Here is a 14,760-nt window from a genome sequence, read left to right as displayed (position 1 = left end):
CAGAGTTACTCAGATTAATTCACTTTCGAGCCAGTCTGCAAAGCCCACTGAGCTTACCCATTCCTAGGAACAATGGCATTCAGAGAGGCCCATCGTTCAACTGCTGGTTTCTTTTTTCGTTGAACTCCAGCCAAAGAGGCTGTTCGAGCTCCAGGGTTGGGGTTGGGCGGAGAGGAGACCAAAAGCAGAGAGCTGGCTTTCTAATGAGATGACACCTGATCTGAGTTAAGACAGGGAGAAAGACAAGCTCCCCATTGGGAGGCATGAGAGCCCAGGAGAAGGGCACAAAGATTCTCAGACAAGTCACATTCTGGAATTTTGCAGGTGAATCTGCCCTTCTCACCAGGTAGGTGGGACTATGGTCAGGTGTTTCTTTTGTGTCTATAAATCCTCACCCAACCTGAAGTGGGCACTTTCAGAAGAAAAAACAAATCTACCAGGAGCCCTGATCGGTTAAGGTAAGCAAAAGTTTCCAGGCTTTTTATTCAGGGGTCAAACTATACTGTATTTAATATTTGATGTCTGAATGGAAGAGGGGCTTTGCCAAATTATTTGAGGGAAATAGCTTGTAAATGAAATATAGGCATCCTCCCCATCCACAGGGGACTAGATACCTTTGCTGCTCTTGAATGTTGCATAAACAAATCATGCAGAGAAGATACAAGGCAATAATCCAGGTGGAGCTGGGGGTGGTGGGTCCTCTCTAGTCTGGGAGGCTAAGCACATAATGATCGGCCTTCAGACTTGGCTAACAGCTTTTCTTCCTTCACATAATCTATGAGTGGGCAGCAGAATCACATGAGAACTCAGAAAAGAGAAATGAATTTTTTTAAAGGTGAAAACGGTGGACTAGATCAAACAAGATGCAATGTAATCAAGATAAAAGTCATTTTTTTTAAAACAGCCACACAATTACAGGCCAAGTGAGTCATGGCTAGAGAAGAACTTGTCTGAGGGAGATCGGGGTGTACCTGGACTTCAAGCTCAATATCAATAAAAGAGGCAGAAACAAAAGCCATTTTCTGCTTGGGCTTTGAGAGCAAAGGCAGAGTGTCCAGGCACAAGTAGGCGACAATAGTCTTAGCACTGTCTTCTGCCCTAAGCACACACCGCCTCTCTAATGTTGTGATCATTTTGGTCGCCAAAGATTAGGAAGGGCACAGTTACTGGGAGGTCGACAGGGTTGCCAAAGAGCATTGAGAATATGCCTTGTTACGATTAGTTGAAGAAACAGGACCTGCTTAGCCTGAAAAAGAAAGTGTTTGGTCTGAGGTGGGGAGACACATGGAAACTGTCTTCAATTATTTGGAGATGAGATGAGAGTTCTTCTGTTTGGTCCCAGAAGCCAGAAACAACAGTAAGGAAGGAAAGTCACAAAGAGACAAAGCCAGGCTTAAGGTAGTTGGTTTTTTGTTTTGTTTTGTTTTGTTTAAGTGATAATACTTTGAGCTCTCCCAAAGTGAAATGAGATAGCTCAGAAGATCATAAGCCCAACTTCACAAGGTGGGGGGAGGATATGGAAAGGAGGGGGCTATGGCAGCAAGACTCTAAGCCCAAGGAGGATGGTGCCTTGTTAGAGACAGAATAATTTTAGGTATGGCTTGGAGTAGAGGACACTCAGGTTCCTACCAACCCTGAGATTCTGAGTTTCTGTGATTCTATCTATCTCAAGGGGGAGGGGGAGGTCCTTAAAAATTCTGGTCAATATAAAGGTTTCCTCATACTTGACAAGATTTCCCTAAAGCGACCAGCAGGACAAATAGAAAATAGAAAATGAGTGGGTGTCTGTCAAAGCTATAAGTGAATGTAGTGAAGGAAGACTCCTCTTCACTACCACCACCACCACCACCACCACCACCCTGTATTTCTTATCCTTTTTAAAATACTCCATAGTATTTGCTCCTTCTCCTCAACTCAGTTCCTAATTTGTCTCTCATGAGGAGCTTCCTGACACAGTCTCATTTCTGAAAGCCTTTATTTTGTCTATATTTTCTAGCTACATATGTGTGTATAAGTCATCTCCTTTCATTGGAAGGAAGTAATCCTCTTGAAGGCAGAGCCAGCCTCTTCGTCTCTGCCTTGGAATCCCCAGTGCCTCAGTTCAAATGCACCTTCTTGCTGTAGGGCATGCACCACATTCCATTCTCATCTCCATGCCTTTGCACTGGCTCTATCCCATGCCTGGAATGTCTTCAGAACTCAGAAGAACACTTTCTACATGTGGTTATTCCTGGTCCTCCCAGCTTGTAACACACATCCCTCCCATTGCCTTGTACCTGCTCAGGATGATTTCTGGGCTATATAACTAAGTAGATATGTTTCCCAAATCACACCGAGATCTCTTAGAGGCTGTTGCTGAGAGATACAGAGAGACAGCGTTGGTGGTTTTTCTTTGTATCTCAAACTTAGCACAATGCCTGCAATATAGTAGGTGCTTAATAAACACTTGCTGACATCGATTGACTAGTTGATTGATCGCTAAAGTGATAAAGTGGTCTCTTTTAAAGGGGTGACCTTCAGCCCTCACCATCATCCTTCCTGTGGCAGTGCAGAGTCAGCCTCTTGGTCCTGGAGGGCCCCATCGTGATCCTCTAGAAGAAATGACGCAACAGTCAGCCTTGTCCTTCTTTCTTCTGCTCGTGACTGTCTCTGCCAACCTCACCGTGGCTGTCATGAAGGACAAGAGAGCTCCTCAGACTCTCTCCAGAGGTTGTGTGTGTAATGACATCTGTTTCTCTAAACTCTTCAGCCAATTGGGGGAGGAGGAAGGGAAGATTTTTTTTAATTGTCTCATTTTTCATCCACATCCTCATTATACAAAATATTCTAAATAGCCAAGCATCTCAGGCACGAGCCATGTCCAACTGGGGTGTCATTTGCCAAGGATCTCTTTAAGCAGTCAGGTATCTGTGATGGGTAAAGAGATATGACCTAGGAGAACTGTTGCTCTGGTAGTCATTCCTGTGCCCTTTACCACCCATTGCTAGGCAGTCAAGAGCAGGGCTTGGAAGTATTGGAAAGAGCAAATTTGGAATGGGGTGCAAGAGATGATGTTGGAGCCTGGGGGATACAGGCTTTGGAGGAGACTTGGGCAGTCGGCGGCTGCATGAGGACACTTAACAGGGAAGGGAGCAGGGCTGATGTTGAAAGTGGGCAAGAGAATAACCCATGGACAGGAGGACAGGGATCAAAGTGATACTTCTTCTGTGCCTCAATTGTGCCAAGGGTTGGTCTTCCTTGAGCAAAGAAAGAACTAACAGAGGATCAGAGAAGTCACAAAAAAAGGGGCACAGCTGGGCCTGGAGATGGTGACTGAATTGCGATTTTATGAGGAAATTGGAGCCCAGGTCCTGAAGTACAAGAGAAGTGGGAAGTCTGGACCAGGGCTGCTGTAGTGGCACTATGGTGTCAAGGAGACCTGGATTCAAATTCTGCCTCAAATGCTTATCAGTTATATGACCCACAGGTAAGCCACTTAGCTTTCTGGGCTTCAGTTTTTTCATTTAGAAAATGAGTGAGTTGAACTAGTGGTCTCCAAGTTCCCGTCTTGCTCTTTATCTATGACCCTATGGTCCAGTGGATTTCTGTGAAGCTTGAGCCAATAGTCACCATCTGGACCTTGGAAGCCTCAGGCTGACTCAGATTGCAGGGGTGCAAATTGGGTATGAAAGAGAAAGCTTTCCCTGCAGGGTGTAAATGCCACCTGAAACTCAACTAAACATAATTGATGCCAAACTAGCAAGTGCCTGTTGTGGGTGAAGCAGCGGAAGCGCTGCAAATGGAGAGCACCTGTGAGCTGTGTGTCTCCTCGAAGCACAAACCCTCCCCACCTCTAACCCAGACCTAAACACATGTGTCAGGCAGTAATTGGTTGGTTGCTATCCATCGTTCTGGAAGAGAACCAAAATGACATTGCCATGTTGGAGCCAAGGTACAGCGTGTGCAACTGAGGCTGAGCAGACCAACATGAGCTCTGATGAGTAGCACAGTAGAGACAGATGAGGCTGTACACCCTGGTGGATAAAGAGATGGCTTCTGAGTCAGGAAGGCCTGGAATCAAATTCACATACATGCTGGACGTATGACCCTGAAAGAGTCATCTGATTTCTCACTGCCCTAGCCAGCTAAGACTATATATGTTGCGGAGTCAGTGTCAATCTGCATGGGTAGAGGGAATTTCCTCATCTGAGAGGACCTGATGTTATTAAAACCCCAGGTCTAGACAAAATAAATAAAAATACTAGAAAAGTATTACCTATGATGACTCTGTATAAGAAATGGCATGGCAATCATCAAGGACACTTAGGATCAAAAGAGACAGGCACAGAAAAGTGGTGATAGGGAAAGGGACACAGAGAGATAGAGAGAGACAGACAAAGACAGAGAAATGGAGAGAGACAGACAGACAGAGACAGAGAAAGGGAGAGAGGAGACAGAGAGAGAGAGAGAGAGAGAGAGAGAGAGAGAGACAGACAGAGAGAGAGAGAGAGACAGAGAGAGAGACAGAGACAGAGAGACAGAGACAGAGAGACAGAGATGGAGAGAGAGACACAGACAGACAGAAGTAGGGAGAGAGACAGAGACAGAGGGAGAGGGAGAGAGAGAGAAGACAGTGAGAGAGACAGGACAGAGGTGGAGAGACAGAGACAGAGAGACAGAGACAGAAAGACAGAGATGGAGAGATGGAGTCAGAGAGAGACAGAAGGGAAGGAGATATATATAGATATAGAGATATATAGAGAGAGAGAGAGAGACAGAGAGAGAGAGAGAGACAGAGACAGAGACAGAGAGAGAGAGGAAGAGGACTATTACTGCTCACATGAGAAGAAGAGAAGAGAGAAGATATGGAGAGGTTTCCATTGGACCGAGTGGATGGTCACATTGGTGAGACCATGTAGCCACCTAGGAATCCAGTAGTTTGACTTTCCCAGCCACTTCTCACACACTTATAACACAAAAAAGGTCAAGATGGGTGGTGCAAAGAGCCCTGGGAAGACCTAGACTGGAGTCCAAAATCTGCCCCTTCCACCAACTGTGTGGTCAACTCATTCACACCTTGAAAATGTACAGATGACAACACTGACAGAGCTGGAAGGAATCTCAAAGACCATCTAGGTCAACCTCCTCATTTTACAGATGATGCAGCCCAGGAGGGAGGGAGGTGAGTGACTTTCCCAAGGTCTCACAGCCTGAGGCAATAATACTTCTGTCACCTACTTCACTGGTTGGTTAGTTATTCACATTTCTCCTTCCCTTTAAGGTTGAAAACAAATCAATGGCTAAGCAGTGCTAGACTTATTGATTCTCTTAATAGATGAGCAAACTGAAGCTCAGAGCAGAAATGTATTTTGCTTAGGGCCATATAAAAGCAAAATCAACCCAAATCTTCTGCCTCAAAGACTAAGGTCACCATACCCCAGTGCCTGAAGGACCAAAGAAAATCAGTGTGTGTGTGTGTGTGTGTGTGTGTGTGTGTGTGTGTGTGTGTGCGTGTCTATTTTTGTGGCCATAAAATGTTGTATAAATATGACTTATTCTTACTAACATAGTAATTACTTGTTAAATTTATTTTCTGTTTCTGCTTCAGGATGGGGTGATGACATCACCTGGGTGCAGACTTATGAAGAGGGGCTCTTCCAAGCCAAGAAGAGGTAAAGAACCCATTCTAAACTGGTTTGGAAATATCCCGTGCCATTAACTCTAAGGCAACCTGAAGCCTCCTGACCCTTCCAACTGCTAGTTCTATCCCACTCCCAGCCTCCCAACAACAACAACAAAATTATCTTGTATATATTTATATTCTAGACAGTGTGAAACAGAGGCTGCAAAGCTGCTTCAGAGAAGGGACTGAGCAAGTCTTGCCTCTGGCTACATGGGGGGGAGACAAGTGGCCTCTCCACACCCTGAGAAATTCTCTAGGACCATTAGCTGCAAAGCAGGGTGGATCCCTGCTGAGAATTCCTATGACAATTAAACCTCAGGTCCAGTCTAAAAGTGTGTGTGTGTGTGTGTGTGTGTGTCTGTGTGTGTCTGTGTCTGTATCAGTGTCTGTGAGAGACAGGCACACAGAGACAGACAAGGGAAGAGAAATAGAAAGAGAGGGGGGAGAAAAAGAAAGACAGACAGACAAAGGGGAGAGAAATAGAGAGAAAGAGGTGATAGAGAAAGAAAGAGACAAAGAGAGAGAGAGGAGAGAGAAATAAAGAGGCGGAGAGAAAGAGAGGGGGAGAGAAAGACAGACAGGAGAAGAGAAATAGAGAGAAAGAGGGGGGAGAAAGAGAAAGAGAGAGGGGAAGAGAGAGAAATAGACAGGGGGGAAAAAAGAGAGAGGTTCCCAGTCCTTAGAGTGGGAGTGAGCCCAGAGGGGATAGCACATATGTGTGTGCATATACACATATATATGCATACACAGACACAGACACACATGAGTAGTTCAGGGCTGAGAGTCAGAACTGAATCCCCAGCTTTTCCTAACTGTGATTCTGGAGAAGTCACCCCACTGCATCAGACTTCTATTTCTTCATCTATAAAATGAGAATTCTGGATTCTGTCATTATAAGAGCCTTCCAGTTCAAACAATTGTTCTTCCTCTACCTTCCAGAAACAGCTTCTTAAAGCAGAACCTGTTCCCACTTGGGTTATTTTGTTCTCCACACATATCTGATCAGTACCAAAAGGCATTTTTACTATTTTCATGGAGAATATAATTTTCATCAATGTATAATGTGCAAGATAAGTCTAAGACATTGATATTCATTTTGATAACTGGTGTTAAATGTCAGAATGAAAACAGGGGCACCAAATAAGTATGTTGATTCCTTCCTGGCCTGGGGAGGAACCACAGAAGTCAGGGTGGCCTGGTAGTTGGTTCTAACCAGCTGCCATAGTTAAATTCTTGAAGTGAACATTTACACCTTGTAAATTGTCCAATCAGGGATTAATCATTGTTCTGTTGATTGTATAGACTTGAGAAGGTGATACAGAAAATGTTAAGGACGCAGATTAAACATGAAAATGTGTCATGTGCAATTGTTAAATATTTACCCACAAACCCATACTCAGAGGTTATCTGGTCCAATTCCTTCTTGAAATAGTAATCCCTGACTGTGGAGTCCCCCAAAAGTCTCTCCCAGAAACCCACCAGATATATGAAAGGGAACTCTCAAGGCAGCCCATCTCATTTCTAGACAGTAACAATAATTAGGGCTAAAAATGTAAAATCTGACAGTTGGGTCCAAGAACTCAACTTCACAAGTACAATCTGGGAGGCCATGGTTAAACATCGTGACCTCCAAACCCAATAAAAGTCAATGGTCTGATATGGCAACTAATAAAAGCTAATAATTTGCTTTCAGAGAAGGACTAGCTTTTAGGAATAAGGAAGCAATCGGGTCATTGCACTGTGCCCTGGTCCAACATCATATAGTGTACTGTGCTCAGTTCTGGAAACCACATTTTTAAAAGGACATTGATAAGGTGGAAAAGATTAAGGGAGGATGACTAGGATAATGAAGGGCCTCTAGCTCATGCCATATAAGAATGAGCCAAAGGAACTAGGTATGTTTCGTCTGGAGAAGACAAGGCTTGTTGTGAGGATGGGGAAGGGGTAACATGACTGTTATAAAGTACAGTTATCCTTTCCACATTATGACTTTCCCTATAGTGGTTCTGACATATGATAGGCATAAGAAATTAAATGGGAATTTGGGGGAAGTTTTGCAGAAGCAGCAAATGACACACAAAGGCTAGCAGACAACACAGAAAAGTTTAGAAACTCAGAAATGCGTAAAATATATGTATAGTATCACATAATGACATATTTTATCTCAATATGATAATTCAGACATCTATGCTATAAAAGGAAGGCCAAAAATTTTATGTGGATTTTCCAGATCGAGGGGTGCCATGCCTCTAACTCCCTGTGATGTGTAAGGAATAACTGTATGTTAAAACCTGCCAAGAGAAAGAGGGTCGGTGGGCTGGACCCCAGAGGACAGAGGAAGAGCAGGGGGTAGTGGTGGAAGAGTCCAGTTGTGGCTTGATAGAGATGAACGCTCCCTAAGAAATGGTTGTTCAGAAGTGGAATGTGCTGTCTTGTCGGGGCAGTGGATTCTCACTCAGTGAGAGTGAGGGGAAAAAAGCTTGGAGGCTGACCCTCTCATTGGGATTGTGAGAGGAGATCACTGGTGACCTAGGCGTATGCTAGAGATTTCTACCATCCCTTCCCACTTGGAAATTCCGTGGTTCTGGGAAGTCTTCCCTTGTAATGAATTGAAATCTGCCTCCCTGCAGCTCCCATCTGTTGGTCTTTGATGGGTTGTAGAGGGCCAAGCAGATGAAATTGGATCTGTCAAGAGTACTGGCTACCTGACCTTCATCAGTTTATTGCATTGTTTCCATTCTGCCACTCATGTTTCCACTAAGAATTTAAGTACCTGCAGGTCACAGAAGTGGAACGCAGTCTTAGAGATTGTCTAGCCTATCTAATGTTAAAGGAATTGGACATTTCCTCTATTTCTGCAGAAGAAATGGAAAGATAAAGGGGTCACCAAGCAGGTGTCCCTTGTCCAACTGCAAATGGAAACTTAGCAGAATCTCCATCTGAAAGGGCAGACACCAACAATCCCTTCTCATTCTTCTCCACTCTACAATCTAGGTAAACTGGCCTGCATTCTATTCCTCACACAGGGAGCTCCACCTTCCACCTCTGCACCTTCACACTAGCAGTCCTCAGAGCCTGGAATACACTCCTCTTCACCTCTGATGTGTAAAATCCCCCACTTCCTTCCAAATCCAGCTCATTGCCATTTTCTCTGTTGACCCTTTTTTGACTCCACACAATTGCTAGTGCCCTCTCTCCCCAACTACCTCACATTTAGCTACCTTGCCTTCATGCTGGACATTTATTTGTGTCCATATCTATGTACACATTTATGTACCTATGTATATATTTCCATGTGTACCTGTCATCTTCCTTGATGACATGAGTTCTTTGAGCGTGAGAATTGTTTCACTTCTGCATTTGTATTCCCAGCACTTAGCACAGTAACTGGCACCTAGTAGGTGCTTAACAAATGCTTGATGATTGGATGGTGGGTTGAATTTTTTAAAAATCAGTTTAGCTATATTATTGGAAAAGACTAAAATCTGTCTCACTCCTAAAATCATACACAAAAATCGAGGTAGTCTTTGGAGAATAAGTATCTTGCATAATTATCCTGGCTGTCTCTGGAGGGAATGTAACAGATTTCTCCTAGTTAATTTAGAATGTGTTGATTTTGTTCAGTAAATCAGATGTTACTGATTTATTTTTTTTCAGTTCAATTGAATCAAATTAATATTTACTAAGAATCTATTACATGCTGAGTGCTCTGCTAGACACTGGGGACTCAAGGATAAAAACTAAACATCCCTATCCTCAGGGGGATTACATTCTGCTGCTATATCAGTTAATTAAGACTATTATTATTAAATTTGACTCTAAAAAACTAACACTTATTGTGCATTCTCCTGCATCAAAGAAAAGTATTTGCCTTAACTGGAAGTTCCTTATGTTTTCTTTGTTTAGTAACAAACCCTTGATGGTCATTCATCATCTGGAGGATTGTCAGTACTGCCAAGGTAACGATAAGGACCTCACACGTCAAGGAGCAAGGCCCCCATTAGAATTCTAAATTTAGTGTACTCAGAACTAGGGACAGCTGAAGAAACGTCTTGAGCCATATGGTGATTGATGACCTCATTGATGGTGGATGACCTTATTCATAGCAAGAGCATAGGGGATTTTAAAAAGACAGAGATAAAAGAAAGAAAGAATAACTGAAATCTAAAAATAATCCACTTGAAATAATAAAAATCTGGTCTACTGTGGCATGAAATCATGAAGCTACAGGCTTTGTAAATAAGAGATCATCCTTTTTTATAGCTGGAACTAAAATTAAGGTGCGTGGTGGGGAGGTGGAGGCAAAAGAAGGAAAGAAGAGGTAGAGAGGTGATGAGCTGTCTTTCCTCCCAAGATATAAAATCAAATAACTATGTTTATCAAAAGGAGTTTGGGGAACAAGAGCTACACGAGACCGATATTTTTTTTAAAAAATCTAGTTCTTTTGCACTTTCAGCCTTAAAGAAAGTCTTTGCCAAGAGCGATGAAATCCAGGAAATGGCTCAAACTAGCTTTGTCATGCTCAACCTCATGGTAGGTGAAATCTACGTGCTGGGTTAATTTCCAATGGTGAGTTTTGTTTTTGTGTTTGTGTTTGTTTTTTTATGGTGTACAAAATCAGAGTCAATGGGGCATAGGGAATAGAGGGTTGGCATTAGAGGCAACAGGTTCAGGTTCTACCTCTGACACATGCAGACTATGTGACCCTGGGCAAGTCACTCAACTTTGTTTCTATTTCTCAGGCAAATCTCTCAGACTATAAATTATCATAGACTAGTTGTTGGTTTGCATCTGTAAGATGGGAAAATTGCACTTAATTTATTGTATTTTATTTTCAGTCAAGAGCTCCAGTTTACTTTAAAGCCTGATTCATTTATGCTTTTTAAAAAAACACAATAAGCTATACAAAGAAAGACAGAAGTTACTAAGTGAGCTCCTACTTAATCTTTCTGACTTTCTTCTCTTCCCACCAGCATGAAACCACTGACAAGAACCTGTCTCCTGATGGGCAGTATGTGCCTCGAATCATGTTCGTGGGTAGGTATGCAATGTGCACATGTGTAAACTTCGTATGAATTCTTGCTTAAAAGCAAGCATTTCTAAAATATTTGGTGCTGTACTTCTTTTTAAAAAAAGAAAGAAAAAGAAAAAGAAAGCTCCAATTCAAGGATCTTTCCATCTCCAGTGGAAAGATATCAACTTTACCCATCTCAAAAATAGCTCATTTGTCACTGACTTACATTTCTACAATTAAAAGTAAATAGAGTCTGGGTCTCAGTTCTCTCATCTGTAAGATGATGGGAATCAACCAGATGGTCTCTGAGATCCTTTACAGGTCTATGAGTTCTAATTCTATGTTATTCCTTTCAATAGTGAAGATCAGTAGAGTCAAACTCAATAGAAATGGGGGTCACTAAGCTGGACATAAGGATCCCTGAGGGCAGCATATAGATTTAGAAAACTACAGATTAACATTATCTATGTTTTGTTGTATTTTATTTATTTTAATAAATATTTCCCAATTACATTTTAATCTGATTCTGGCTGCACTCTGAAGTATTGTGGACCACCTGCAGCCTGCTGTGTGGAGGTATGTGTGACACTTCTAATAATAATGGCACACACCCATCCCCCAGCACTTTCTCATCCTGTGAGATGACGTTTTTGCAATTAAGAGATTATTCAGTCCTACAGCATTTATTAAGTGCCCACTATATGCTGGACACTGTTCTATGCTAGGTATACAAAAACCAGAATGAAGCAATCTCCGCCTTCAAGAAGCTTTTATTCTATTAGAAAATCACCTCATTCCTCCAGACCACATGTCCTGAGTATGTGTATGTATTCCTTTGGAGCAGATCCTTCTTTAACAGTCAGAGCTGACATCACCGGGAGATACTCTAATAGACTCTACACATATGAACCCCAAGATTTGCCAGTATGTAAGTATCTGCTCCAGACTCTCTTGAGATTTGGGGGAAAGAGTGATTCCCTGATCATTTTAAAAGTTACACAGATTAAGAGATGTCATATAATCTTGGTGGGCAAATTGATTCAGATATTTAGCAATGATCACTGTTTGATGAATCTTGTAAGATAAGTATCTAACATAATATCATGCTTACAAAAAAGAATGTTGCCTATCAGAGTCTGGCATTTAGGGCAAAGGAGCGGGAGTGAAGAAGATGGCCCGCTCTGATCAAATACACTGGAGCTGGAAGATAGGGTAGTCCATCACACAAAGAGTCTGGCCCCAAACCTGACAGCTTGTCTGGCAAACAATGAGATCCTCCAGCTACTGGGGTGAGGCAGTGGATGGAGAAGAGACAGGCAATAGGATAGGGGTTATTCTTAGGGAGGTGTTAGGAAACCCCTCGGACAAAGCCCTAGCGACCAGACCATAGTTATGGTCCTATTCACTGCTACCAGAACAATGCTTTAAGGAACTGCAAAAAATGGGACTAACACCCATCTTGATGGATGGACGATCCACTCCATGGAGACCCTGCTCTGGGGACAACAACATTCAAAATGTCCTATATCCTCTGTGATGTGTCACAATCCTTGAGCTCACATAACATACTTTTATGTTATTTTTTTCCTACCTTAGATGACTGTGTTCATAAATTGTTGATGTCAATAAGTCTATATCAGACACTGGAATGGTACACATGGAAGGTGAAACTGAATATGCATATTTCAATTTGTTAGAAGTCCAATCTTTCTTTGTTCTCCTTTCAGTAATAGAAAATATGAAGAAAGCCTTACGACTGATCCAGAAGGAATTATAAATGGTGGTGGAGAAGACATACCATGCCCTAAGAGGGCAAGTGCATAGAAATGCTGTCAACTTTAAAGCGTATTCATTAACTATCTGGTTAGCAGCTAATGGAGGTTGCCGCAATGCAAGCACACAGGGAAGTTTGTTTGGGAGCCTTTTCTCTGGTTTCCAATATTTTGAAATTGTTTGAGACTTTCTAAGTGTGAGAGTGACCCCTAGAGCAGATTAGTGTCAGGTCCTGGAGGCTTCAATATACAAAGTAGTGCATTTAATTTGACAGAACAGTAGCACAGGAGACTGGTGATGAAACTTGTGATGGCAGGGCCAAAGGTGACATTGAACCATAAAATGCCAACCACCATCCAGCCCCTACTTGGAACCTTGGACAGCAATTGCAAGACTACTGTTGTCTCAGTATAAATTCCCAACAAAGGGCAGATGATGCCCATTAGGCAGCTACAAGTGAAGCTCATTTCTATCCTGTCACACATGAAGCAAGTCACCCCAGCTCCCAAGACATTAAAATCACATATTCTTCTCCCTTAGCAGTTACTTAATAAGCACTCACTGAATTTAATTGAAATATATACTTTAAACAGCATAGTGAGAAGCAGCAAGATGCAGGACACCAAGAACCAGCTTTGAAGTCAGGAAAACTTGGGTTCAAATCCTTTTTGAGATGTAAGTGACTTTAAGGTGAAGGACTGGCTCTGGTCAGCTCTGATCATCAACAGGTTAGCACAATGCAGAGTTTTACTACTCAGATGGCACATATAATCACAGAGCATTCATAATGGTGTATGTATATACAATAAATGTTTTTTAAAAACCTAAGTTCCTGATCTCCAAACATCATTAATGGCTATGTGTCAACTACATTCTTAGACATATAACTTCAAATAATTAACATAAAGATCAAAGTCATTGTGGATGAGGATCTCTGGAAGGATAATGTCCTAGGGACATATCCTGTCACAGTTCTGCTCTATTAACCATAGGATTGCAAATTTAGAACTACTAGGGGCCTCAGCGGTCATTAATCCCCCAATGACTACATTCCAATTCCCTCTGATTTCTCTGTCCCAAACAATCCTTCCTGGCCATTCTTCCCAGGACCTCTTACTACCAGCAGCCAGGGCCCCTCCAGCTGCTTCCCTATTTGACCAGTGACTTGGATAGGGGAACTGAGAAGAAGATGCTGAGCAATCTGTAGGTGACACAAGGCTGGGATGGAGGGGTAACTAACGTGTTGGAAAAACAGTTAGGATCCAAAAGGACATTGAAAACCTAAACCACTGGGCTGAACCTAATAAAACAAATTCATAAAGATAAGCGTAAGCTTATATTTGGGTTTTTAAAAACCAGCCTCACAAGAAGAAGACAGTTGAAGCATATGTAGATAATAATCCTGCTGAAAATGCATGGAGGTTTGAGTGGACTGCAAACTCAGTCTAAGTCAACAATGTGACACGACATTAAAAAAGAAAGATGAGGAAACATCTTCAAGAAAGCTTGAAGAAAGATATACTATACAAAATAAGGGAGAGGAAAGTCCCATTACACTCTGCTTTGGTCAGATGATATCTGGCAAATTGTGTTGGGTTCTGGGGGCACCATTTTAGGAAAGACATTTAGAAAACAGAGAGCACCTGGGGAGGGGCCCATGATGCTGAAGAGACCCACAACCATGTAAAAGTTTCTTTACCTTAATCTGGAGAGATCTGAGAACTGTCTTCAAGTGTTTGAAGGGCTGTTCCATGGAAGAGAGATGAGACCTGTTTGCTTGGCCCCAGAGAGCAGAAAAAGGGGCCATGTGTGGAAGCTGCACCTTGTTTTATAAGAGACTTCTCAAGAATTGAAATTGTCCAGAAGTGGAAGGGCCTGCTGTGGAAAGGAGTGGTCCTCCCTCACTAGAGGTTTTCAAGCAGTGACTGGGCAGTCACTTCTCAGGGGGGTTGTTGAAGGGAGTCTTGGCCAGGTGTGGGATTGGCTAGCTGGCTTCTGTCATCCTTTCCAACTCAGAGATTCAGTGATTCTGTGCTGGAGATGCACAGCTGAATAGGTTTTAAGACAACGATGTTTAACAAAAGACTTTCACCATTTTTTGTGTTTTGTGGTCATAAAATGTGCGATTATAGAGAATGACTCTATAGGCACCAAATTTCCACTAGATCCTCACTTTTCTTCACTTAATTCATGTCAAGAAAAAGAAAGGAAAGCCAGGAGCAATGGAGCCTTGGCAGATGTTGTGAAATGTCTGGTAGGAAGTCAAAGGGTTAGAGTTCAAGTGAATCTCCTCTTTCTCACAGTGGAAAGT

At 42.4% G+C, this 14,760-nt stretch overlaps 1 protein-coding gene across 1 annotated transcript; it reads left to right on the top strand.

Moving 5' to 3' along the window:
• Window positions 1–202: 202 nt before the first annotated feature.
• AGR3 (anterior gradient 3, protein disulphide isomerase family member) lies at window positions 203–13,259 on the top strand. Its single transcript, XM_021000081.2, has 8 exons — window positions 203–458; window positions 2,508–2,709; window positions 5,588–5,651; window positions 9,569–9,621; window positions 10,119–10,195; window positions 10,636–10,699; window positions 11,521–11,604; window positions 12,404–13,259. The coding sequence occupies exons 2-8, from the start codon at window positions 2,601–2,603 to the stop codon at window positions 12,451–12,453; spliced, it is 501 nt and encodes a 166-aa protein (XP_020855740.1). The 5' UTR covers window positions 203–458; window positions 2,508–2,600; the 3' UTR covers window positions 12,454–13,259.
• Window positions 13,260–14,760: the final 1,501 nt, after the last annotated feature.

This window comes from Phascolarctos cinereus, unplaced genomic scaffold, assembly GCF_003287225.1.
Source record: "Phascolarctos cinereus isolate Bilbo 61053 unplaced genomic scaffold, phaCin_HiC Scaffold_1;HRSCAF=81, whole genome shotgun sequence".
NCBI lineage: Eukaryota > Metazoa > Chordata > Mammalia > Diprotodontia > Phascolarctidae > Phascolarctos > Phascolarctos cinereus.
This window is presented reverse-complemented; position numbering and strand designations above follow the sequence as displayed.